Here is a 27,375-nt window from a genome sequence, read left to right on the forward strand (position 1 = left end):
CTGACTTGGTTGGGTCCACAGTGTAGTTAAACACTTCATTACCTGTGGTTGTGGTGCAACAGTTCCCAAAGAAACCAGCTCTGGACCTCTTAGACTACCAGTCCATGACACAGATTAGTTTGACCCATTCCAATTTGGGTTCAGGCCTGGCCGCGGGACTGTGTCGGGCTTGGTCACCCTGATGGATGGCCTTTGCAGAGAGTGGGACAGGAAGAGTGAGACCTTGCTGCTACTGCTTCTGGATCTCTTATTGGAATTTGATACCATCCATCGACCATGGCATCTTCCTGGACTGGCTCCAAGGAAATGGGAATTGGGGGCACTTTACTACAGTGGTTCCAATCCCACCTTTGAGACCGTGTCCAGAAAGTAGCATCTGGAGAGTGCTTTTCAGCCCCCTGGTGTCAGAGGCAGGGGCAATGTGTTGTGTTTTGCCACCTGAGGTGAAATGGGAAGCTGCGACCCCACCATGCCACCACTGGGATGCATGGCAGCGCCCACAAAGCTGTGACGATAATGGTGGGTTCCAGCGAGATCTCACAGAGTGTACCGATTGTGAGATGTCTTTGGAAGCTGCCGCCACCTCATAGGCAGCTCAGCCCTGGCTGCAGGACATGATTTTATCTCCAAGGCTATTTAATATGAAGGTCACTGGTTGGCTTGGGGGCAAGGTGCCGCCAGAATGCAAATGCACCCCGCTCTATTTCTCCTTGACATAATTAACAGGCGAGGCCATACAGTCCCTGGGTCAGTGCCTGAATGCAATGGGACAACAGATGAAGCAAAACAAGCTGAGCTGCCAAGACAGAGGTATTGTGGGTAGGCAGTTCCCATATCTAAGAAATGGGTCAACTCCCTACCCTGGACTCCCCCGAAGGAGCAGGTTCGCAGCTTGGGGTGCTTCTGCATCCAGCTCTGCCACAGGAGTCTCAGGTAGCCTCAGTGGCCAGAAGCATTTGGTACGACAGCTATGACCATTCCTGAACTGGGAAAACTTGGCCACAGGATTTCATGAATTGGTTACTTCAAGACTGGGTTACTGTAATGCACTGTGTGTGGGGCTTCCCTTGCGCTGGAGCCACAAACTGCAGTTAGTGAAGAATACTGCAGCATGAATGGTGACAGGAGCAAGGACTTGTCAGCATATAACACGTGTGCTAAGAGATCTGCACTGGCTGCTAATCTGCGACTGGGCCACGCTCAAGGTGTTCCTATTGGTATACAAAGCCCTTAAGGACTTGGGATCAGTTTACCTGCGAGATCACCTTATCCCCATATATTCCCTCTTGACCACTTCGTTCTGTGGAAGTAGCACTGCTACAAGTGCCACATAATATCATCCCCAAATCTGTAAGAAATCGATCTTTTAGTGTGACAGCATCTACACTTCGGAATTCTCTGCCTATTGACATCAAGCAGGCGCCATCACTGTACTCTTTTTTTAGGCACCTGATAATTTAAAAAAAAAAATATTTAGACAAGCCTATCCAGATATCTAGAATGCTGATATGTTTTTAGTTTTTTTGCTGGAAATTTAAAATTGTTTTTACTGATAATTTTATTGTTAATTCTTTTTGTAGTCCACTGAGCTGCTTCTTCTTTGTACAGCCAAGCAGTATATACAGGTGAGACTTGGAAAATTAGAATATTGTGGAAAAGTTCATTTATTTCAGTAATTCAACTTAAAAGGTGAAACTAATATATGAGATAGGCTCATGACATGCAAAGCGAGATATGTCAAGCCTTTATTTGTTATAATTGTGATGATCATGGCGTACAGCTGATGAAAACCCCAAATTAACAATCTCAGAAAATTAGAATATTAAATGAAATCAGCAAAACAAGGACTGCAAATAGAGCAATATTGGACCTCTGAGAAGTAGAAGCATGCACATGTACAGTGGTGCCCCGCAAGACGAATGCCTCGCAAGACGAAAAACTCGCTAGACGAAAGAGTTTTCCGTCTTTTGAGGTGCTTCGCAAGACGAAAACATCTTGCGTGTCTTGCGAGTTTTTTCCCTTTCCCCCCCTTTTTCTAAGCCGCTAAGCTGCTAATAGCCGCTAAGCCGCTAATAGCGCTAATCTGCTAAGCCGCTAATAGGGGTGCTTCGCAAGACGAAAAAACCGCAAGACGAAGAGACTCGCGGAATGAATTAATTTCATCTTGCGAGGCACCACTGTACTCAGTACTTGGTTTGGGCCCCTTTTGCATCAATCAAGGTCTGATATCTCTCATCTTTCTCTTGGCAATGCCCCATAGATTCTCTATGGGGTTCAGGTCAGGCGAGTTTGCTGGCCGATCAAGCACAGTAATCCCATGGGCATTGAACCAGGTTTCGGTACTTTTGGCAGTGTGGGCAGGTGACAAAGTCCTGCTGGAAAATGAAATCAGCATCCCCATAAAGCTCGTCTGCGGAAGGAAGCATGAAGTGCTCCAAAATCTCCTGGTAGATGGCTGCGTTGACCCTGGACTTAATGAAGCACAGTAGACCAACACCAGCTGATGACATGGCTCCCCAGATATCTTTTCTGATGAGAGCAGCTTTTGCATCTCATTTGGAAACCAAGGACCCAGGGTCTGGAGGAAGAATGGGGAGGCACATAATGCCAGATGCTTGAAGTCCAGTGTGAAGTTTCCACAGTCTGTGCTGATTTGGGGAGCCATGTCATCAGCTGGTGTTGGTCTACTGTGCTTCATTAAGTCCAGGGTCAACGCAGCCATCTACCAGGAGATTTTGGAGCACTTCATGCTTCCTTCCGCAGACGAACTTTATGGGGAAGCTGATTTCATTTTCCAGCAGGACTTTGTCACCTGCCCACACTGCCAAAAGTACCAAAACCTGGTTCAATGCCCATGGGATTACTGTGCTTGATCGGCCAGCAAACTCGCCTGACCTGAACCCCATAGAGAATCTATGGGGCATTGCCAAGAGAAAGATGAGAGACATCAGACCGAGCAATGCAGAAGAGCTGAAGGCTGCTATTGAAGCTTCCTGGTCTTCCATAACACCTCAGCAGTGAGACAGGCTGATGGCATCCATGCCCCACCGCATTGAAGCAGTAATTGATGCAGAAGGGGCCCAAACCAAGTACTGAGTACATGTGCATGCTTCTACTTCTCAGAGGTCCAATATTGCTCTATTTGCAGTCCTTGTTTTGCTGATTTCATTTAATATTCTAATTTTCTGAGATTGTTAATTTAGGGTTTTCATCAGCTGTATGCCATGATCATCACAATTATAACAAATAAAGGCTTGACATATCTCGCTTTGCATGTCATGAGTCTATCTCATATATTAGCTTCACCTTTTAAGTTAAATTACTGAAATAAATGAACTTTTTCACGATATTCTAATTTTCCTGTACGTTTCACCTGTACGTTCTATGAAACAAATAAATAAAATTATGAATCAATGAGGTCTCCACTTCATGGCTGGGCAAGGATCTGAACCTTAGCTTCCTGGGGCCTAGTCCAACATTCTAACCCAGAAGTCTTTTCAGACCCAGGATCTATCTTCAACCCAAACATGCATTTAGGGATCAATTTTTTTCCTACCATATATCTGTAGGCTGGTAGCACTGCTGTTGTGACTCATTGTAGTTCAGGCCGTGACCCTACAGGAAGTCCCAACCCACCAGCTGAAAGCCAGTGCCCTAAAAACTATCCCACACTGGCAGAACCACATATTTTTCGGCTGCTGCCCATCATGTCAGGGAGGTGCCACAAGTGCCACTCTTCCTCACTCACCTACTGCAATCAAGTGGCAGCAAGGAATAGACATCTTTGCTTGATTGTCACCTGCTCTCTGCCTTTGGGCAGGTGCGCATAGGGCAAGGAGCGAGCAGGTGAGCAGTGTTGGGCACTGCACTGGGACCCAGAGAGAGGGAGAGAGAGGGAAGGAGGGAGAGACGACATAGAGGGGAAGGAAGAAGAGGTGGCACTGGCCCCTGTAGCAACCTCTGCTGGCTTGCCAGCTCCCAGTCTCTCTTTCTGGCAGAGAAGTGGTAACTTGTCCCTTGCTGCTGCTACTGTGAACCCCCTGCTCAGTCAGTCCCCTCCTGTCTTCCTCTGGGTGGGGCAAGCACTGCTGCGCAAAGGGAGTGAACAAGCACACACTGGCCCTGCTCACTCCTTTGCTAAAGCGCCCGTGCCAAAGAGCAGCCTCCTTTTCTCCTCTATTACTTCTCCACTCTAGAATAGGGATGAGGAAACTTTTTCAAGCCATGGGTCAGCCACAATCTCTTATGGTCAATCTCTGGGGTGGGGTGGGGTGGGGGTGAATGCCAGTAGTGGTTGGGGCCAGAGGCAAATGTGGGTGGAGGAAATGGTGCAATTCCCAACCTTGAAGAGTAGGAATATACATTCCATCCATGGAGAAGAACGCCTACTCAACTGATAAACATGGTGATGCCACACCAATCCATCTATACTCTGGACAATCCACTTCACAGCGTCCTTTGTTGTCTGCATCATCCATTGAACTTGGCCATTTGCTTGAGGATAATGAGGTGCAATGGCGACAGCTTGGATAAGGTGGTCCACAAATTCACTGAACTCCATTGATATGAACACAGACCCATTGTCAGAGGCTACAGCATCTGGCAATCCATGTGTTGCAAATAATTGTTGCAAGGTTGTGATGGTTGCAGCAGATGTTTGAGATGGGACTAAGAGCCCTTCAAGCCTTTTTGAGAAGGAGTTCACCACAGTCAAGAAGTTAGTCCCTTGAAATGGTCCTGCAAAATCAATATTGTCTTGACCATCTCATGGGAACATAGATGTCTTTGGTAGGTTATGCCAAGTAGCCTGGCATGTGCTGCACTCATTGACAATCTTTACAAAACAAAACAAATTCCTTCCAGTAGCACCTTAAAGACCAACTAAGTCAGTTCTTGGTATGAGCTTTCGTGTGCATGCACACTTCTTCAGATACACAGTTACAAAGTTAGAGTCAATTCCAGGTCACCAGACATAGCTATTATCCAAAGCTTTCATGCATATGATTCATGCATATGCTGCACAAAGTGTGGGCAAGATGGTTTGACAATTACATTCTAGGATAACAACATGGTTTATCCATAAAATACATCCTTTATGAGCAGACAGCTCGTGTTGGTGGCTAGTGAATAACTTGAATTCATCAGACAGTTTTGCAACTGACCACCCACACCACCCCCAGAAAGACACGAAGTACTAGAAGATCTGAAGAAGTTACTACTGCAGCTTGATCAGGTTGAAGAGGTGCACATGGAAGGGCTTCCAACATCAAAACTTCCATTGGAGGTAGCACATCACAATCTGGTTTCCATAATGGCAGATGGCTCAGGGCATCAGCCTTAGAAATTGTTCTTCCTGACTTGTAGACTTGTAGATCATCAGGGGTTTGGCCTGGGTGTTCATCAGTATGTGGAGGATACCCAGGTCTATCTCTCTTTTAAATCAGAACCAGTGAAGGCGGTGAAGGTCCTGTGTGAGTGACTGGAGGCAGTTGATGAATGGATGGCAGCTAACAGATTGAAGTTGAATCCTCACAAGACAGAAGTACTGTTTTGGAGGGACAGGGGGCAGGCAGGTGTGGCGGACTCCCTGGTCCTGAATGGGGTAACTGTGCCCCCAAAGGACCAGGTGCACCGCCTGGAAGTAATTTTGGACTCACAGCAGTCCATGGAGGCACAAGCCAATTCTGTGTCCAGAGCAGCTGTCTACCATTTCCATCTGGTACACAGGCTGAGACCCTACCTGCCCATGGACTGCCTTGCCAGGGTGGTGAATACTCTAGTTATCTCCTGCTTGGACTACTGCAATGGACTCTACGTGGGGCTACCTTTGAAGGTGACCTGGAAAATACAATTAATCCAGAATGTGGCAGCTAGACTGGTGACTGGGAGTGGCTGCCAAGACCGCATAACACCAGTCCTGAAAGACCTATATTGGCTCCCAGTACGTTTCCGAGCACAATTCAAAGTGTTGGTGCTGACCTTTAACAGCCCTAAACGGATTTGGCCCAGTATACCTGAAGGAGCATCTCCATCCCCATCGTTCAGCCTGGACACTGAAGTCCAGCTCCGAGGGCTTTCTGGCAGTTCCCTCACTGTGAGAAGTGAGGCTACAGGGAACTAGACAGAGGGCCTTCTCGGTAGCGGCGAACACCCTGTGGAATGCCTTCCCATCAGATGGCAAGGAAATAAACAACTATCTGACTTTTAGAAGACATCTGAAGGCATCCCTGTTTAGGGAAGTTTTTAGGTATGAATAATAAATAATAATAATTATTATATGGACAAGTGTATTGTCGTAAAAACTGAGCAAAAGACTCCAGCACAGAATGCATAGGCTTATTGATACGGTGTAAGTGGCATATTCCCTGTGCATTTGCAATCTCTTAAAGTCTCACCTTATCATTAGGCTTAATAGTGGCACTATTGGTGCAGCCTACTGGGTGTGTGTAACTGGTTCTAAGACTTATTGTTTGATGAGATGCTCAAGATCTCCCTCAATGGATCCAGATGGAATGACACTGACTCCCCATTGTAAGCTCCCAGTTCCTCAGAGAAAACACTGGGAAATCTGTTGACAACTTGGCTTGCAGTGATGCCATGAATTCCTTGGACACTGATTCCTAGTGGTCCGATTCAGTTCCTTCCCAAGAGGCTCTCACACTGTCCCTTTGCAATGTTGAGTTGAAGCTTCCCTTTGAAAGAGCCATACAGCACATTCACATCACAGCTTCTAGCAGTGTCAACCACCTTCTCATTGTAATCACAAAGTATACTTGTTGGCCTCAACTCTGGCAACGGATCCCGAGATAAAATGTGATGAAAGGCATCTTTATTGATTATTGATAATCCAGAACCAGAATCCATTTTCATTTATGAGTACATCTGGAAAAATTGCAGAATCCATAGGCATGCTGAAACTGATACAACTTCTGGACTTCACCGCCATACAGTCAGGATCTATTGCAGTTCCTAGTGGATTTTAAATGGTATACTTGCTCAAGTTGGCCATAATTTTTGCAAAATCTGCACCAAGTGTCCTTGAATTTGCAAAGAGAGTGTTGATGCAAACCTCCACAGCCTGTGCTGGGCTTGGTAGGCCTGGTTTTATCCGCAGATGATATGGGGGGATACATTTCCTGTGTTCTGTTGACCCTGCTGCTACATGTTCTCTGCCTGCTTGCTATGAACAGCATTTATTTTCAAATCTGTCCCTGTAATTTATGTAACATGTAGTGATGCAGTGTCACTGGGTAGGGCCTTCTCTTGAGCCAATATAAATGAAAAATTTGGCAGTGTTGAAGGGCTTCATCATAAACACCACAAACAAGGCGATATCATTCCTAACATGCCATCTACGAAACCCTCAAAACTGCACTTGAGACAGTGTAGCTCTGCAATAGAAGCAGTAATGCTATGGGGGGAGGGTACAATCCCTGTGACCCACATGTATGAACATGGGGCTAAGCTTTGGTGACCTCTAGGTTGGATTGTTGCAATGCGTCATGCATGGGGCTGTCTCTGAAGATACTCAGAATCTTCAACTGGTGCAAAATTCAATGGCCAGATTACTCACCAGAACAAGACATATATTGAGCATATAACACCAATCCTGGCCCAACTGCACTGGCTGCCAATTAGTTTCTGGGCCCAATTCAAAGTGCTAGTGTTGACCTATAAGGCCTTACATGGCTCAGGACCTCAATACTTTATACAGACTGACCCGGACCCTGTGCTTGTCATCCAAGACAAGCTCTATGTCCCCTCTCTCCGAGAGGTTTGTAGAATGCTCTCTTCAGAGAGGCTTGCCTGGTGAACCAATATATGTTTTGAGGCGCCAGGCAAAAACATTCCTCTTTACCCTTGCATTCGGCTACTAAATAATCTAAAGCATGTTAAATATGTGTGTGGGGAGGGGACTGTTATTATGATTCTTTTATCATTATGCTGTCTATCATTATGCTATGTGTTATGTTTTTATTATTATGCTCTGTTGTTAATGTTGTACACCACCCTGGGTGATAAATCGGGAAAATAATATCCAATAAAAAATAAGAATGTGTGGCATGAACATAGACATCCTGGCTTTAATAGCAGTGAAACAGGAAGAGAATAGCAGATCAGCAATTTCAAAGGAGGGGCCTCAAAATGTAGGCCTTGAAGGATTCTTATCTAGTCCTGTTGACAGAGTGCTTCCAATAATTATACATTATTCTTGGCAAGGTTAAGGAATAGGTCAAGGGCTTGTCTATCTAAAAGGTGTTAATATGGCTGAAGTCATGCTTCATATCTGTCTGGGAGCAGGAAGACGAGTCATTCAGAACCATACAATTTTCTCAAGAAGGTAATCTGATGCTTATGGGAAACCCACATACAGGACCAATTGGAGCACTTAACACCTAATAGGCATTATTGAAATCTGGTGAGATAAGACTCAAGACTGGAATGTAGAAATTGAGGGGTATAACCTGTTCAAAAGAAATAGACTGAACAGGAAGGGAGGAGGAGGAGTATACGTAAAGGATGTGTACACTTGTGAAGAGATCCATTACCTGGAGCACAGAAGGCAGATATGGGTACAAATTGTAGGAGAAAGAAATAGCAGTGACCTTACTGTGCAGGTCTGCTATTGACCGCCAAACGAGACTGAAGACTTGGATGATGCCTTCCTAGAGCAGATTACCAAGCATTCAAAAAGGAGAGATACAGTAGTCATGGGAGACTTCAACTCCCTTGATATCTATTGGGACTCAAACTCTGCCAAAAATGTAAGGTTCAACAAATTCTTCTATTGCCTTGATGTCAGTTTCATTTCCCAGAAGGTGGAAGGAGCAACAAGAGGATCATCTAACTTGAACCTGGTCCTCACCAACAGGGAGTAACTGATTGATGAAGTGGAGGTACTGGGGAACTTGGGAGGAATTGATCATGACCTCCTGATTTCATGATACAGTGGCAAGGGAAAGTTGAGTGTAGTTGGACATGCACTCTGGACTTTAAGAAGGCAAAGAACTACTGGGTGAGATCCCATGGTCAGAAATACTCAGAAGGGAGTCCAAGGTGAATGGGAGTTTCTTAAAGGTAAAATTTTGAAGGCACAAATGCAGGCAATATCAACAAGAATGAAAAGTGGGAGGCATCCAAAGAAACCGGTGTGGCTGTATAAGGAGCTTAGAGATGAGCGAAGATATAAGAAGTGGAAGAAGGGGGAAATCATGAAGGAGGAGTATACAAAAGTAGCCACAGTTGCAGGGAGAAGTCAGGCAGGCAGGCCAAAGCTCAGAATGATCTCAAGCTTGCAAGAGAGGTTAAAAATAATTTAAAAAGATTTCTTCAGCTATGTTTGAAACAAGAGGAAATACAAGCAAGTGGTAGGTTCTCTGCATAGAGAAGATGGAGAAATGCTACTTGGTAACAGAGAGAAGTCAGAACTGCTCAACACCTAAAGGTAAAGGTAAAGGTAGCCCTGCCCGTACGGGCCAGTCTTGCCAGACTCTAGGGTTGTGCGCCCATCTCACTTAAGAGGCCGGGGGCCAGCGCTGTCTGGAGACCCTTCCGGGTCACGTGGCCAGCGTGACAAGCTGCATCTGGCGAGCCAGCGCAACACATGGAAACGGCGTTTACCTTCCCGCCAGTAAGCGGTCCCTTATTTATCTACTTGCACCCGGGGGTGCTTTCGAACTGCTAGGTTGGCAGGCGCTGGGACCGAGTGACGGGAGCGCACCCCGCCGCGGGAATTCGAACCGCCGACCTTTCGATTGGCAAGCCCTAGGCACTGAGGCTTTTACCCACAGCACCATCCATGTCCCATCGCTCAACACCTACTTCGCCCAAAAAGAAAGCAGTATTCAACCTGGTGATAAACAGAATACATGATAGAAGGAGGAAGCTGCAGTCCAAGACATGAAAAGAGGTTGTAAGGGAACACTTACCGGTAGCTACTTTAAATGAATTCAGATCTCCAGGGTCTGATGAGCTGCATCCAAGGCTACTAAAGGAGCTTGTGGATGTAATCTCAGAGCCTGTCTATTATCTATGAGAATTCCTGGAGAACAGGTGAGGTCTCTGCAAACTGGAGGTGGGCAGATAATGTCCCTATCTTCAAAAAGGGCGGGAAAGAAGACCTAGGTAACTACCAACCGGTGAGCTTGACAGTGATACCAGGAAAGGTCCTAGAACAGATAATTAAACAGCCTTTGAGCACTTAGGAAAGGATGCTGTGATTACTAAGACCCAGCATGGGTTTCTCAAAAACAAGTCATGCCAGACAAATATAACTTATTTTTTTGATAAAGTTACAAGCTTGGTGGATTACGGGAATGCTGTAGACGTAGTGTATATTGATTTCAGCAACACTTTTGACAAAGTCCCCCATAATATTCTTGCAGAGAAGCTGGTAAAATGTGGGCTAGATGAGGTAGCTGTTAGGTGGATTTGTAGCTGGTTTACTGACTGAACCCAAAGAGTACTCAATAATGGTTCCTTATCATCTTGGGGGAAAACTGACAAGTGGGGCACCACAGGGTGCTGTCTTGGGACCGTTGTTGTTTAACATCTTCATAAATGACCTGAACGAAGGAATTGAGGGGGTGCTCATTAAATTTGCAGATGACTAAACTGGGAGGGATAGCTAAGACAGAGTGGGGGATTTAAGATGCCCTTCAATCTGTTGATTTAAGAACTGGGCCCAAACTAATAAAATGAAATTTAATAGGGACAAATGTCAGGTTCTACACTTAGACAGGAATATCCAGCTGCACCAGTTTACGATGGAAGACACCTGGCTTGTCAGCAGTACATGTGAAAAGGATCTAGGGATCTTAGTATATCCCAAGCTTAACATGAATCAGTAATTTGATGCAGCAGCAAAAAAAGTGAATGCTATTCTAGGCTGCATCAACAGAAGTATCTGTGTCAAAGGAAACAATAGTACCACTCTATTCTGCCTTGGTCAGACCACACCTCAAATTTTGTGTCCAGTTCTGGGCACCACAATTTAAGAAAGATATTAACACGCTGGAATGTATGCAGAGCAGGGCGACCAAGATGCTCAAGGGTTTGGAAGCCAAGCCTTATGAGGAACAGCTGAGAGAGCTGCATATGTTTGGACTGCCCCCTTATTCCCTCACCCCAGTAATGCTAGATGAGTAGCACTCAGAAAGGGGTCGTTCTTTGCATCCCTGCTCTTCTAGTTAGTCACTGAAAGGCAGGAGAGAAGTAGAAAGACTGAAAAGGTAGCGAGGAGGACTCCCAAAGGAAAACAATGGTCCCTGTAAAACCAATTAATCAATTTGCAAAGGCCAGAGTAAAGAAGCACATATTTAGCAACCAACAGAAACTGTAAAAATATGGTACTAGAGGCACCTCTCTCGAGAGGTCTACATTCTCGAGGCTATCACTGAGATGGCCTCAATGTGGTTGTGCTATCTATATTTGTATCATGGATATTTGTATCATGAAGATGGGAAGTGGGGCAAAGAGCACAGGAAAAATATAGTTGAAGAAGGTAGGTATGACTTGCCTCCCTTGCATCACATATAGGCTATGCTCACAGTCTTATTTAATATTGCAGATAAACCAACTACAGTATTGACAAATTACTGATAAATTCATGACAGACACACAAGACTTTCTGTTTGCCATGCAATTTTACACAGTGCATTCGTTTTTTAAAAAAGGTTGTTTGAATATCTGTTTAAAGTATTGCTATCACAACATCTAACACACACTAGGTGTGGTGAATATACTTTTGCAAGATTCATTTGTCGACTCTTGAGCATAAAAATGTGCCCAAGTGATGCTTAGGTGTTATGTTGAAATTAGAGTAACATGTATGGTCAAATCTAAAGCACTTTTCCACATAACAAGTTGAACACTTCACTGTCTCACACACTGCAGGTGTGTGCTGTTGTTACAACACCTACTGTAATAGGTGTGTCAGCTACCTTAAGGTGTGTACTTGTTTGCAAGAATGATTCTGTATCCTGACTTTCACATTAATATTTATCTAATCTTCCTGTAAGTAAGTGGCTTTGATTTAATTTTTAGCATTATGTGATAAGAGCACAGTCATCTGTCAGCAATGAAATAGGGATAGTAACCTGGATGATTCAGTTAATTGAACTTTTTATACTGTCAGAATTATTCTTCAGTGTTTCCTTTGGAGACACATCTATTAAAAATATGGTTTACCAGAGCTTCTTAAGAACCTTAAGGAAGTATTTACATTAATGGTTTTAGGCTGTGCATTATAAACTCAGTTAACTAGCAAAAGTCCCTTTAAGATAGGTTAGTGTTTTATTTACTGTATTAAAATGTATTGGACTGGTATGTGTATTAACATCTGAATTAGGAGAGGCTATACAGTCCCTGGGGCAGTGCATGGATGCAGTTGTGAGATGAATGAGAAAAACCAAGCTGAACTAGAATCCTAGCAAGACAGAGGCACTGTCAGTGAATATTTCCTATGTCCAAGAAATTGGTCATGCCCACCCTGGACGAGGTTGCACTCCCCCTGAAAGATTTAGGATCACAGTCTGGGGGCACTTTTGGTTCCAGCTCTGTTACTGGAGGCTCAGGTAGCCTCTGTGGCTAGACTTGCCTTTTACCAACTGCAATTGATACCACCATTCCTCAGCTGGGGAAGTTGGGCCACAGCAGTTCATGCGTTGTCTACTTCAAGACTGGATTACTGTAATGTGCTCTATGTGAGGCTTCCCTTGCGCTTGATTCAGAAGCTGTAGTTAGTCCAGAAAGTTGTAGCACAATTGCTGAAAACAGTGAGATCACAGAATCATAGAGCAGGAAGGACCACAGACAGCCATCTAGTCCAGCCCCTGCAATGCAGAAATCTCAACTAAATCATCCATGACAGATGGCTATCTTTCTTCTGCTTAAAAACCTCCAATGAAGTACAGTCCGTTGCCGCTCATGGGAGTCTGTTCCACTGTCAAACAGCTCTTACTGTCCAAAAGTTATCCGGGTTTAGTTGGAATCTCCTTGTCAGCCTATAATGCTTGTGCTCAGAAAACTGCACTGGGCCAAGTTTCATGGGTGTAAAGCCCTTAACAACTTGAGACCTGTTTACCTCTGAGATTGCCTTACCCCATATATGGCCACATGACCACTTTGATCTGCAGAACTAGCACTATTATAACCACCATTCCATATTTGTAAAAAAAATAGTATTTTAGTGTGGCAGCACCTGCACTCTGGAACTATTGCCATCTTCTTGGCACCCACCAAAAACTTTTTTGTTTAGAAAAGCCTACCCAGCCGGTAAAATACTAATGTATGTTTCAATTTGTTTATAGTTTACTGATTTTATTTTTTGAATGTTTTTTAAAGAGTTGTTTTTACTGACAATTTTCTCTCTCTTTGTAAACCACTTTGAGGGTTCTTGGGTGTGTGTTTTTTACAATCAAGCACTGTATAATTACATGAGATAAATAAATATTATGGTATAAAAATTAGTGAGTTGCTATTTATGGGACGCGGGCGGCACTGTGGTCTAAACCACTGAGCCTAGGGCTTGCCAATCCGAAAGTCAGTGGTTCGAATCCCCACAATGGGGTGTGCTCCCATTGCTCGGTCTCAGCTCCTGCCAACCTAGCAGTTCGAAAGCATGTCAAAGTGCAAGTAGATAAATAGGTACCACTCTGGTGGGAAGGTAAACGGCGTTTCCATGCGCCGCTCTGGTTCGCCACAAGCGGCTTAGTCATGCTGGCCACATAACCTGGAAACTGTACACCAGCTCCCTCGGCCAATAAAGCAAGATGAGCGCTGCAACCCCAGAGTCGTCCGCGACTGGACCTACGGTCAGGGGTCCCTTTACCTTTATTTATAGTTAGTTGATTTTTGTTGACGTTTAGTCGTGTCCGACTCTTCGTGACCCCATGGACCAGAGCACGCCAGGCACTCCTGTCTTCCACTGCCTCCTGCAATTTGGTCAAACTCACATTAGTAGCTTTGAGAACACTGTCCAACCATCTCGTCCTCTGTTGCCCCTTCTCCTTGTGCCCTCAATCTTTCCCAAGGTCAGGGTCTTTTCCAGGGAGTCTTCTCTTCTCCCAGCTTCAGGTTCTGTCCTTCCAGTGAGCACTCAGGGCTGCTTTCCTTCAGAATGGAGAGGTTTGATCTTCTTGCAGTCCATGGGACTCTCAAGAGTCTCCTCCAGCACCATAATTCAAAAGCATCAATTCTTCGGCAATCAGCCTTCTTTATGGTCCAGCTCTCACTTCCGTACATCACTACCAGGAGAACCATAGCTTTAACTATACAGACCTTTGTCGGCCAGGTGATGTCTCTGCTTTTTAAGATGCTGTCTAGGTTTGTCATTGCTTTTCTCCCAAGAGAGGAGCTGCTATAGCATAACAAATGCAGGACAAAGACAGAGCAGAACATTTGTGGGTATAATAAGCTATGAGGTTTATCAGGTTTTGGGGTATGCACAAGTGTGGCCACCAGAGAACTTTTGCACTTGCAAACTAAGATGCTGTCTAGGTATTTATATTAATGACATGATTCTTATTTGTTTGATATCATCAAACGCCCCTGCACCTTTACTTAAAGACTGCACAACCTATGTACACATGCAGTTGATCTTACTGACTTCAACAATTTGTACACTTGCTTGAAAGGAAGCCCCCAGTGAAGTGAATGGGAATTGTTTGCAGACAAACCTGTTTAGAGCTGCCATGCGAAATACCTCACTTTTGGCTATTACATGGTGAATGTCTTGTTGCAACAGGTTCCACAAACTACCCACTCCACCACAGCAGTAACCTACTTGGCTTTCGGCACACCATTTTGTATTCTCTCTCACACAGAGAGAGAAGTAATTCCCATTGAGTTCAAGTTTAAGGCCTGCAGCCTTAAACGTCCAGACTGATCTTTTTCCTTTTTAGAAGAAAAATAACAATAAAGTAAAGAGAGAAGCTTAAGAGTTTAATGTGAGAATTTTGATTTCCTGCTGGACTCCCAAGATCTGTTGTTGATCTCCCCCTCCTCAAATTTATTTCCTTTATAAAGTCAAAACACTGGGGCCTGTATAGACTGCGCTGTCAAGTCCGTTTCATATTCTTTGGGTCAGTTTTGGGGTCGTCGTCTCCCACCCCCACCAATGATCTTCCTTGTGCAAAGGGAGGCAGCCAAGGCTGCTCCTAAGCAGTGGCGTAGCGTGGGTTGTCAGCACCCGGGGCAAGGCAAGTAATTTGCGCCCCCTAACCCGTGGATTTGCGCCCCCTAACCCTAACCCCCAGATGTTGCGCCCGGTACGGCCGGCCCCCCCCCCCACGCTACGCCACTGCTCCTAAGCAGCGCTGGAAAGCAGCTAGAGAGCTCGGAGGGTGGCGGGGCGGGGACGACGACGACGACGCAAGTCTCCCTATGGCCATTAAAGGCGCGTGGAGACTAGCTGCCACTGTCGCGCTGGGCTTCCCTGCCACCTCCGGCCTCAGCGGCGCTCCTGTTTTGTTACCTCACGTGCCCAAGAAGGGGCGGGGCCTCCCGCCTTCCATGACGTCACCCCTCACAGCCGCTCTCATCCCGCAGAGTCGGATTGAACGGACTGGCTGGGGCGGAATGACCCTCGGGTGGCAGGGAGGGGCGGGGCTTTCTGTACGTCATTGCAGCGCGCGCTCTGCCAGTTCCAAGGTTTCGCTTCGTTTCGGCTTTCCCAGTCACGAGGGCCGCCGAACCCTTTTCGCGTCCACATCTGCGCAAGCCCATAGGAAGCCGGCGGCGGCGGGCGGAGTGTGTGGAGGGGGAAAGAAAGCGGCCCGCCGGCTCGTCAATCAAACGGCGCGCCAATCGGGAGCTGGGCGCATCTTTTTGGCGTTTACAGAACCGGCCAATCAGGAGCCAGTTTTCGGTTGGTGACGGAATTTAAACTGAGGAAAGCTGTTATTCCCCACCCCCACCCCTTTCCGTGGAGCGTCCTGGGAGGCATGGAAAAATCAAAAACAAACGGTGAGTCTCGTCTTAGCGGGGGCAGTTTAGCCTTTGCGGGTGTCTGGCTCGTTGGTGAGGAGGCTGCCCTCCGTTGCCTGCTTGCTCGCCCGGCCTTTTCTCCCCTGACGGGTGAGAGACCGTGTGGGAATATTACACAAGGAAGCATCCCTTGGGCTTTGGGTGAGCTGACCACATACAATATAAGAGAGCTGACCTTGGGAGGGGGGGTCCCTTGGTGGCTTCTCTCCACTGGCCGCTCTCAGTGCTGGGAACCAGTGCGGGATTTGCGTATAAGCTAAACAAGCTATAGCTTAGGGCCCTACTCTCTTGCCCCCCCCCCCCAATTAAAGGAAGAAAAAACTACTATAATACCATATATAAATATTATAATTATATTTAGTTGTATTTCAATTCAACAACTAAATACCATATTTTCCCATGTGTAACATGCCCCCATGTATAAGACGCCCCCCTGTTTTCGGTGACCCAGAATTAAGAAAATGGGGCAAGATTGCCCCCGTGTATGACTACCCCCTCTTTGTTTCCCCAGTTTTTTAATTGATTTTCCAAATTTAAAACACACAAAAAGGAAAGACATTGCAATATTAAAAATAAAAACGAACATATAAACACCTAACTGTTAGAAGCCCAATTTACCGGTAGTTTCCATTGTTAAGTGACTTCCTCAAATCCCTCCTAACTGAATTTCAATAGATCTCATTGTAGCAGTTTTCCAATATCCACTTTTCAATAAAATTAACTTATTCAAATTACTATCTTCCTTCCTTTTCATAATATTTTCAATCCATAATGTTATACAATTCAACATATTTTAATCCTAGGCCAATGTGGTACTTACAAGTAATTCTACTTATGTTATATTAGAATATCTAGCTGAATAGTCCTTAAATTTCTTCCATTCTTCTTGATGTTCCTCCTCTTTCTGATCGCGTATTCTTCCAGTCAGGTTGGCCAGCTCCAAAAAGTCCAACATCTTCATCTGCCATTCCTCCACTGCTGGTATTTCTTGCAATTTCCAATTTTTGGCTAGCAAAATTCTTGCTGCAGTTGTGGCATACAAAAACAGTCCAACATCTTTTTTGGGAAATTCCAGCCCTATTATTCCAAGTAGAGAGGCTTCTGGTTTCTTAATAACATTATTTTAATAACATTATTTTTTAGTAAAAAAAACCCTAGTAAAAGTACAGTCCATAATTTGTTATGTGCAAATGGCTTTAGATACCTATTAGGTCCATAAATTACCATTTAGGATATATTCAACCCAAAAACAGCGACAACAGGGCCCCATTAGCTTCAGTATCTTAGGGCCTCATCAAACCTACCATAAATCTGGTCCTGCTGGGAACATAGGAAGCTACCAGCTACCTGCTGGGAACATAAGAAGCCAGACTACTGACCCATTTAATTCAGTATTGTCTTCCACGGTTTCACACAGCAGGCTTTTGCAGCTCCTTATCTTGAAATGATGAGGATTGAACCTGGGACCTTTTGCATGCAAAGCATGTGCTTAATAATACAATAATAATAATTTTTGCACCCTGCCCATCTTACTGGGTTGCCCCACACACTTTGGGTGGCTTCCAACATATATAAAAACATAAAAAAAATTAAACATCAACAAGCTTCTCTATACAGGACTACCTTGAGATGTCTTATAAAGGTTATCTAGTTACTCATCTCCTGAGCTACAGCCCTTTTCCCTACCTAATAAATAAAACATAGGGTTTTTTCCTTGTCTTATTCCCATGCTGGGGACGGGGGACTTGATGTTTATTTTCATCCATGTCTTCCTGGATGAAATTAAAAATCGAGCTTGAAGTCACATCTCTAAAATGCGATGTTGTATCAGAGGATTTATATGCCCCATCCTTCCATTAGTAGCATGTTGTTGCTAGCAATATAGTCCAGCAATAAAAAATACTGGCAACAAAGCAACGTATGCAAAGTAGCAGTGTCAGCATGGAAGTTAATTACCGTATTTTTCGCCCTATAGGACGCACTTTCCCCCCTCCAAAAATGAAGGGGAAATGTGTGTGCGTCCTATGGGGCGAGTGCAGGCTTTCGCTGAAGCCTGGAGAGCGAGGGGGGTCGGTGCGCACCGACCCCTCTCGCTCTCCAGGCTTCAGGAAGCTATCCGCTAGCCGTGGGAGACACAGCTCCCACGGCTAGCGGAGACCTTGCCGGCACCCAGAAGCTTGGGGCGCGCTGAGCTCAGCACGCCCCAAGCTTCGGGCTTAGTGCAGCGCTCCGCTAGCCGTGGCTCCCACGGCTTGCAGATAGCAGCCTGTTCTGGGGGGTGGGGGAAGCTTCCCCTGGGGGGGAAATATTTTTTTTTCTTTATTCCCCCCCCCAAAAAAACTAGGTGTGTCCTATGGGGCGAAAAATACGGTATATTACTAAGACCTGGGCAAACAAAAAGCCCTAACCACAATTAATTAGGGAGTAACACTTTGCCTATTTCTCCACTATCACCAAACTCCTTTGCCCCCAACCATATGAAAATATGAGCTCCATAAACTACTCTTTCTTGGTCAAATTGGAGCCACTGCATTTTTTAAATCAAACAAGAATTCATCTCCTTAAACCAGGAAGGAAGAGATTATAAGTGCCTTCATAGTCAGAAGAGTTCAAAGGATCCGAGGCTCCACTCTAAATGCAACTGACAGGCTTTGAGGATGTTGCTTGAGTAGTGTTGCTATCCTAAAATATAGTAGCATTGCACAGATGAAACCAAACTAATTGTGGTGGCTGGTATTATTTATTAAATTTATATACCACCATTCTTCAAAAGTTCACAGGGCAATTTACAGCATAGGTAATAAAACTTCACAAATAGCTGTTATGCAGTCCAAACCTATTCACATTTACATATAAGTAAGCTGGTTACTAGTCTCTACCCATGGAAATATGCATTTGCCAACTGAGGAAAGCACTTCATACACCTGTCAAAATGGGCACTAGTCCATGGAGCTCGATGCCACAATATATCTGCTTATACTACAAGATTATTTATTGCTGTTTTTTGTTGCAGCAAATGTGGCTAATACCTTATAATTACATGCTTACGAGGTTACATGTTTACAAACTCTTGCAAGTCTATATTTGTTCAAGATACTGGGATCATTTGAAGGTGTGGGAGTGGTTTGGTAAATAAAAAATTATCTGGTTTAATCAGTGGCATAAACCAAGTAAAATTCTTGATTGCCAGTGGGAGAAGTTGTATAACTTTGTGATATTGTAATTGCAATTTCTCTCACCCCCACATAAGTGAGACTTGGGGCACTGGGTCTGGTGTTGGTGTAACACAGTGTTTGTTTCTTAATTCTCTTCTACTTGTGTGACAGCGTGGGAAATCTTTACCTATTAAGGGCAAGTCTCAAACTAGCTATCTGTAATCTTGCTCCTTTAGGATTAATTTCAAATATTTAAAATCATTCTCCCAAGATTATGTAGGATTTATAGCTCTTCGGGTTTGTGTGCATCTGTGTTAGAAAATGAATGTTTGAACTTACTATTGGCATTTCCAATTTGTTTCACTTCAAGATGCAGTTAAGATGCTCTTTATTTGAATGTGTTAGATTCCCTTCCCTCCCTGGATGCAATTAAGCATAGTCCTTGATTGGCCAACATGCTAAACTCTTTTGCACTCTGGAGATTGCCTACAACAACAGAATTTCTTGGCTAAATCCCAGAGTTGAAACTTGGATCTCATCATCCTTTGGCCATTGAATCTTCTGAGAATGTTCCCATTCACCTCCTAACTCTTCACATCTTATGATAGTCATTCTAGTTTGTGACACAACACGATAAAAGCAGTCCACCAGCATCTCAGTTAAGCCTCCAGCCTCTGATATGAAATCTGCCAGGCTGCCATACAGACTTAATAGGCTCCATTTAGCTTGGTGGGTTACAGTTCTGGTTGAACATTTTGCTTGACAGGCCCATTTTACTTTATTGCTTTTTGGTCTGTTTGGTTTGTGATTGCAATTCCTTTGCAATTTTAGTCAAATTTTTTGGGTTGTATACACAGATGGTGAATGCACAGGGGTTTGGGCTCTGGCTCTGGTGTGGACGGCCCTGGGTTTGGGATCTGGCGTGGGTGGTCCAGGCTCGGTTGCGGGCAATATAGGCTCAGGTTTGAGCGCAGACTCTTGAAATATGGCAGCCTAAACTTTGGGCGACCTCCCCTGAAAATGCTCGAAGTTGTACTGTTTGATGTTTAAAATATCAATTTTAAATTTTGGGTTAAAAAAATAGGGGTCATCTGATACTTGGGGGTGTCTTATATACAGAAAAAAATGGTACTTATATCCAGATTATTATTCTCCCTGTCCCCGCCCCCCCCAAAAAAGAATAGCAGAAAGAGGAGGGAAGTATACATAATTTACAAATCTAAAGCAACAAATCATAATGAGATTGCGTACAATGTTTGTCAATGATTTGCAAATCATCCCTGATAGGGAGGGACTTGGTGCAAAATGATAGAAATGTACTGTTGGTATTATTGCCTCCAGTGATATCTAATCCTAATCAAGATCACCCAGTAGCTGCATGTGGAGGAGTGGAGACACGAACCCGGTTCCCCAGATTACAAGTCTATCGCTCTTAACCACTACACCACACTGGCTCTCATCTCCACATGCATCTACTGGGTGACCTTGGGCCAGTCACACTTCTCTGAAGTCTCTCAGCCCCACTCACCTCACAGAGTGTTTGTTGTGGGGGAGGAAGGGAAAGGAGAAAGAATGTTAGCCGCTTTGAGACTCCTTCGGGTAGTGATAAAGAGGGATATCAAATCCAAATAGTAATATATTTTTTCAATTTAAATAGAGGATTAACAATGAAAATCAGACTGATTAGGATTAAATATCACTGGAGGCAATAATACCAACAGTACATTTCTATCATTTTGCACCAAGTCCCTCCCTATCAGGGATGAGTTTCATTCAGTTCTGAATATGTGGAAAACAAGAGACCACTCCTCTTAGGTTTTTCACAAGTTACCTTCAAGGAGGATGTGCTAAGGTATATTGTGAATGAAGCAATGCCTCTAGCTGTGCCTCTGACACTCCCTTTTATATAAATTTGCAAGGCGGATACCACCTGCCCTTAAGGATGAGTCTTGCCACAGTTCACAGGTATGCCTCAGATGAAATTGATTCCCAGCTGCCCTCAGGGCGTACTATAGAAACTCAGTTATTTTGCTTATGTTAAGGAGCTAAGCAGTTCTTGGCCTACTTTGCCACTAAAATGTGATCCAAACCTGTTTACACCCTTTCGTTGTAAAATCTTGCGCTTTAGAAGTTTTGTTTCCTGATAACCAAGGTTTAATTGAAGAAACAATTTGATGTTTTGGTCCCAATAGAAAGTACTTTGTTTGCAAACAGGACAAACAACTTAAATATTTACAATTTACATTTGTTGAACAAGTTCTACATTTGCAGGCTGTATAGAGAACAGCAATTCAAAGACAAAAATGTAATGCTATATAAACTTTCATTTCTCACAATTAAAAACCCACAATAGGAGCAGGTTTCAATAAAATATCACTTAATTCTGTAGGAAAAGTAACCTTTTGCCCTGGAAAACTATGGTCTTAACCAGCGGTGTAAGGAGAAACACTGCATGGGTCTACTGAACCTCTCTGAACCTGGTTTCACATTTTGTGAGTTTCCCGCTACTACAGTGGTCATTGAGGAATTAATCTGGTGCTCTTCCTTCTGCAGGTTACTGCTCTATTCCTTCTGGAGAAGAGGCCACTATCTTATCTAGTAGAGCTGCCTCAACAGACTCACAATCCATTTAGTAGAACTGGCTCCCTTTGTGACAAATTGGCAATAACTTTTGATCTAAATAGGCAGCATCCCTGTAAGCTTTCCAGGAATCTCCAGAAACTGAGCTGAGACTTGAGGAAGCAAGTGTTTATTAAGTAAAGCAAACATTTGCAATGAGACTACAGGTGAAGGTTTTCTCTGAAGCAGAGGGAATCATCGAGGGGGAGAGACTGATATAATGAGTGAAAGAAAAGGGAAGGAAAGTCGAGATGAGAGAAAGGCTTGTTACCTACCCCTGGTTTGCTGATAGGCACTGAGAAGGTGAGGGAGCATCCTCAGTGGCAGATAAAGCAAGGTGTTCTCAGGCTATTCTTGGACACCTATTGGGTGGCTATCCCAGGCTGCAGTAGGTTTTCACTGCGTAGGACTGCAGGATAATTGATTGAAAAGATGACATCCAGCTGAGAGCTTCAAGAGTGGGTTGAGCATCATGGCAGGTCTCGAAAGCATACCAATCATAGCAGTCGCAAGACAGTTATACTTGCAAGAAAATAAAACACAAGGTTATTTCATGGGAGAATAAAAGGTGGAGGAGCCAGAGCTATTTTGGGTTGTAGATACATGGTGCTTGTGGCAGATTAAGTACCCCATGATGGTGGTGATAGCTCATTCAGGAACGAAAACCCATTGTTGAAGAGAGAAGCCAATTCCATTCTGTTGAATTTCCAATCTAGAGAAAAATGAGAAAACGATTAATATGCTTGAATGATTATGGGTTGTATCAGTGCTTTTTTTCTTTTAAAAAAATGTTTAGGGGTACTCTCATTTGCCTACTAATATTGAAATACTGCCCCTCAATGTGGCCAAACTTTAGATTCACAAAATGTTTAGGGGTATGTCCCCCCCAGAAAAAAACACTGGGTTGTATCCAATGATGTTTCTGTGTGAGTGAAATGGACTTCCATTTGTGCAATGGAAACAATCTGCCCTGCTGCATAACCCCAATATCTCCAAAGGGTTGTGGTACCCTCTCTAACAGATTTGGGGAGGGTGCAGGAGGCTGGAGAAGCGAAGAGAAGACGGGGAAGTCCTTCTGTGCAAATGACATTGAATTTGACCCGTGTTTTGTTTAATTGAAATAAATCTCTAGGGTTGTTGGCAAGAAGAGAATTTAAGATTTTTAGCAAAATATTGCAAAGGTTTGCTAATAGAAGTACTGTACAGAAATTATTTCAAATGTGATTCCCTTGTCTTCCACCTGAATACATACGGAAGTTGTATAATACTTGCTTCACCCCAGAGGTATGGATGGGAATAGTTTAAGGGTGGATTGGGGTGGGACAAATGTGGCAACTCTCTAGGGTGGCCTTTCACTATTTCAACAGGTTGTAGCTGTTGCAATCTCTGTTTGCATCTTGCTATATCACAAGTAGATTACTGACAGCAGACGGGCACATACATGTATGTATGATTGTGTCACATCTTCAGAAGAGTTGCTTGACTGGCTTTGTGGGAATAAACAGGATTTTGGCTTTTTTTTAAGCTAGGGAAAGGGCAAATACCTGTTCTTGCCCATCAAGTTACGTAATGGGTTCCCCTCCCCCCATAATCTAATGCATTTACTTCAAAGTAAGTCCTATTGAGTCACTTGATTTCCCCCCTAAATGTAAATGATTAGGGTAGAAGCTTGAGAGAGCAATTGTGTGGCATGGCAAGATCCACCGAGAAGCAGTGGGCCTCTGGCTCATCCAGTTGATTTCTGGCTTATTTGGCATTATGTTCCCAATCCCAGCTCAGCTAAATATATGTGGGTGTAACATGCTCAGCTGAACCTGATGTGGCTTGGCAACCCAGCATAAAACCCTAGTTTAAATACTTGTTTTCCCTCTGCCAGTCTTAGGTAGAACAGTAGCATATACAGTGGTACCTCAGGTTAAGTACTTAATTCGTTCCAGAGGTCCGTACTTAACCTGAAACTGTTCTTAACCTGAACAGTTAACTTTAGTTAATGGGGCCTCCTTCTGCTGCCGCGCCGCCGGAGCCCGATTTCTGTTCTCATCCTGAAGCAAAGTTCTTAACCTGAAGCACTATTTCTGGATTAGCGGAGTCTGTAACCTGAAGCGTATGTAACCTGAGGTACCACTGTATGCTGCTAAGTGGGATTTGGATCTCATGTAACTTTACACTGGCTCTACACCAGCTTGCTTTACACCAATTTAAAGGTGTAAAAGTACATACATTGTCTCTATTTTCAGACCATAAAGTCCATTTTACAGATCAGTTATATTTGATGTGAGACTTAATATTTTATACAGTATAAGGTTGGGGGATAAGAGAGGTGGGAAGAAAAGAGGGGCATAGTTGAACCCAATGTGTTTTGACTATACACAATTTTGTCTTTAGGCGCAATCCCAGAACATAACACTTGCATAAATTGTGGATTTACTGTATTACTCTTTCATTGAAATAATTTAAAAAATTATTTAACAAAAATTATATGCTATTTGATTGTAAGAAGACCCTACAGCAATATAAATAGCATTAGGTAACATTTGTTACCTTTTGTATTCAACACTGACTTTTCTTTTTCTAGAAATGCAAGAAGAAGATTTAAGTGAAAATGGTATGTTTGTTGCTTCTATTATGAGTAGGGTTCAAGACCTGAAAAGCAAATATAAAAATGACGACAATACTACAGCTGAGCTTAACATCACCAAGGCATCAGTGGATACAACAGGTATGTAGTATTTTGTGATTGCTGATTGGTAGTGCTTTCAAAGCCCTTTATGCAGCTCTTCCAAAGTGTCTGACAACCAGATGTTTCTGAAATGCTGCACAAACCACTTTGGAAGCTCTGTGATGGTATTAACAATTAGCTAGTTGCTGGGTATTTGAGAAGTGCTTCACAAGGGACTTGGCAATTTGGGGGGGGATAAGGAGCTTCTTTTTTAAAAAGGAGCATTTTTATTTCTTTCCTGAGGAAACAGTTTGAACTCAAAGTGGATCCCTCAGCACTTTGAATACACTTCTTTTTCTGATGTGGGAGAAATGCTCCAATTTTAAGAGTATTTCCCCTTCTGCGCAGACTTCAAAGGGGTTTCCATTGTTCTGTTTTGCTGAGATTATTTTATCAGAATTTTTGTGTCTCTAGTGATCTTATTTGCAGAGAAGCTTGGTGCTTTTTAAGACTTGGATAATTGTTTGTTTCATTTGGTTTGCTAGCACCCTTCTTAAATCCTTCTTGCAACTCAGTTCTGTGAAGCCACTTCAAGTCCACGCCACTAGATGGCTTGTGCCATGGCATGTGGAAAATAAGAACACTTTTGGCAAGTGGAACACAACTGACATTTTGGTGTTGTATAATTTCTGTTGTTGTTGTTTGTTGCTTGCTGCGGTGCCTTTCAAAACAAAAGGTAGGTTTGCCCATTCTAGGTCAGAAGGTAGTAGCCTGGCCATTCCTAGAGTGATGAATCAAAAGGTTGGAACCAAAAGAAACTAAAACGTATGTTGTTTTAATGGTTCCTTTAGCTGTTTGTAGACAATACTGCATCTTGTTCTTTATAACAAAAATCTTAACAATGCTTTTCTCTTGGTTTTTTTTAGATAACTCTGGAACAGTTAATCAGATTATGATGACTGCAAATAATCCTGAAGATTGGTTAAATCATTTGCTTAAACTGGAGGCTAAGTGCACTCCTCAGGCTGACATCAGCTTGTTAAATAGACTGATTGGTTGTTACAGGCAAGCAGTTGCATCATTGTCTGCAGAAAAATACCATCAGAATGAAAGCTATGCTCGCATCTTGGTTAGATTTGCAGAACTGAATGCGTAAGTATTCATATCTGGCAAACAGAAAGTTTCAACATTTATCTTTTACCCTCACTGCAACTACAACTCCTTAATCTTTGTATGGAAGATGATTCTGTTGCTTACAATAGGGAGCTAGTTGGACATTTATTGACCACTGTATGACTCATGATTGCAAGGATTGGGGAGATATTGCTGGAGCTGATATGGCACAGAAAGGCATGGGATAGTGTATCAGTGGAAAAGTTAACATTTTAATTAGACGTACCCAGAGTTCAATGTAGAACAGAAGTTTATTTCCGTCTGGTTTGATTTTGTGACCTATGTCAATATCCAAGAACATAGTTGGTCTCCGCCACTGGCATTTATAACAACCTGGTTAAGTTGAAGTGTCGTGATTTCTTTGTGTCGTTTCTTCTTACGTGCCCTTTTTATATCCCCATTTCCTGAATTTGCAACATAAAACATTTTATTTTGGTTATACTTACCTGATACCATCCCTGAAGATTACTGTATACATTTTATACACTCCCAGTGTTTGATATTGGTTTGTAATTGTTATGATACCCAAGTTAAAAGGAAAAAAAATCATACGTCAGTTGTTGATATTACGTATCGTATTTTTCCGTGTATAAGAGAATGTTTTTTGTTTAAGGCAAATACACCATTATTGTAGGATGCCTAGGGTGGTGTGGTGTAGTTGATGTTGACACCGTGCTCCAGCAGTCACATCACCTCCTTGGTGTCTCTGCTTAAGCAGGCGGCCAGGAAGGTGGTTCCTTTACCCGCTCCCTATTGCTAGCTATTGCCCACTGCCTTGCCTTGTCTGCCTATGTGCCTCAGCAGCGGTGCGCCACACCCAGGAGCAGGCAGGGAAGCCAAGCACCACCTGATTCCCCCACACCACCAGTAGATTTTTTGGGTGAACAAGCTCAACAACTTCAGGCGATCTCGGGTGTTTAAAGTTTTGATTTCTTAATTTAGGGTTCAAAAAAATAGGGGTTGTCTTACATGAGGGGCCATCTTAGCCTTGGAAAAATACGGTAATTGCTTTGATGCTTAGGACTGAATATATGAATATATATCTAATGCCTCTAGAAATGGAGGCACAGTCAGCATTTGTTCAATAGACAATATATGAGGTTCCCATCTTTTGGAATTGCAGTTCTTTGTGCATTGGGAAGATAAAGTAATATTGAAAATTTGATTTTCTTATTGTGAACACTAAATAAAATGTGTCTGGACCACACCTGGAAGGTGGATTCCTTCATGTACCTACATAACATTTAAGATATTTTGAGAGGGAGTGGAGCTTGCTAGTGGAAGGCATTTTTCCCTAATACCAGCAGTAAACAGTGTAAAAGAAGGACTATGGTATAGGACTACCTCTGTCTAAATTCTGCAAGGAAGAGTGCATCCAGGATAGGATTTTTGACTGGAAAGAGTGAGTACAGATGATTTGCAGGCTACCTCGTTTGCTGTACAGTATGTATTGTGATGCATACTAACCTCTGGTTGAAAACAATTTAATTTTCTTTGAGCTAATTTGTAAGCACTGCAAAATTTAGGTGGCATCACCCTTTCCCAGTAAACAAATATCATTTGCATGCATGTGTGAGGTGAATGATTGAAACACTTGCTTCAAACCATTGTTTCTTTGCAGCACTGGAGACCCAGAAGAGGCACGCGATCAGTTTCATCTTGCCAGACTAACCTGCAGTAAATTTTCTTTTGTTCATGTGGCTTTTGCACAATTTGAACTCTCTCAAGGTATGTGGATACAGATTTACTCAAAATTTGGCATGGCTAAGCTTTGTTACTGAC

General features: G+C 43.5%; 1 protein-coding gene across 5 annotated transcripts in view; it reads left to right on the forward strand.

The window, feature by feature from the left end:
• The window catches only part of TTK (TTK protein kinase), a 208,864-nt gene that overhangs the window by 161,067 nt on the left and 20,422 nt on the right, over window positions 1-27,375 (forward strand). The window contains exons 1-4 of one of the 5 annotated variants that reach the window (XM_081856970.1): window positions 15,809-15,966; window positions 24,337-24,480; window positions 25,347-25,572; window positions 27,215-27,321. In XM_081856970.1, the coding sequence (XP_081713096.1) occupies window positions 15,945-15,966; window positions 24,337-24,480; window positions 25,347-25,572; window positions 27,215-27,321 (499 nt within the window). In that variant the 5' untranslated portion in view covers window positions 15,809-15,944. Of the gene's footprint in view, window positions 1-15,808; window positions 15,967-15,987; window positions 16,129-21,714; window positions 22,065-24,336; window positions 24,481-25,346; window positions 25,573-27,214; window positions 27,322-27,375 lie in introns of those variants that run through there. The other 4 variants (XM_081856971.1, XM_081856973.1, XM_081856972.1 and 1 more) reach the window with 4 other exon arrangements.

This window comes from Podarcis erhardii (genome assembly GCF_964252035.2).
Source record: "Podarcis erhardii genome assembly, chromosome: 3".
NCBI classification, from domain to species: Eukaryota; Metazoa; Chordata; class Lepidosauria; order Squamata; family Lacertidae; genus Podarcis; species Podarcis erhardii.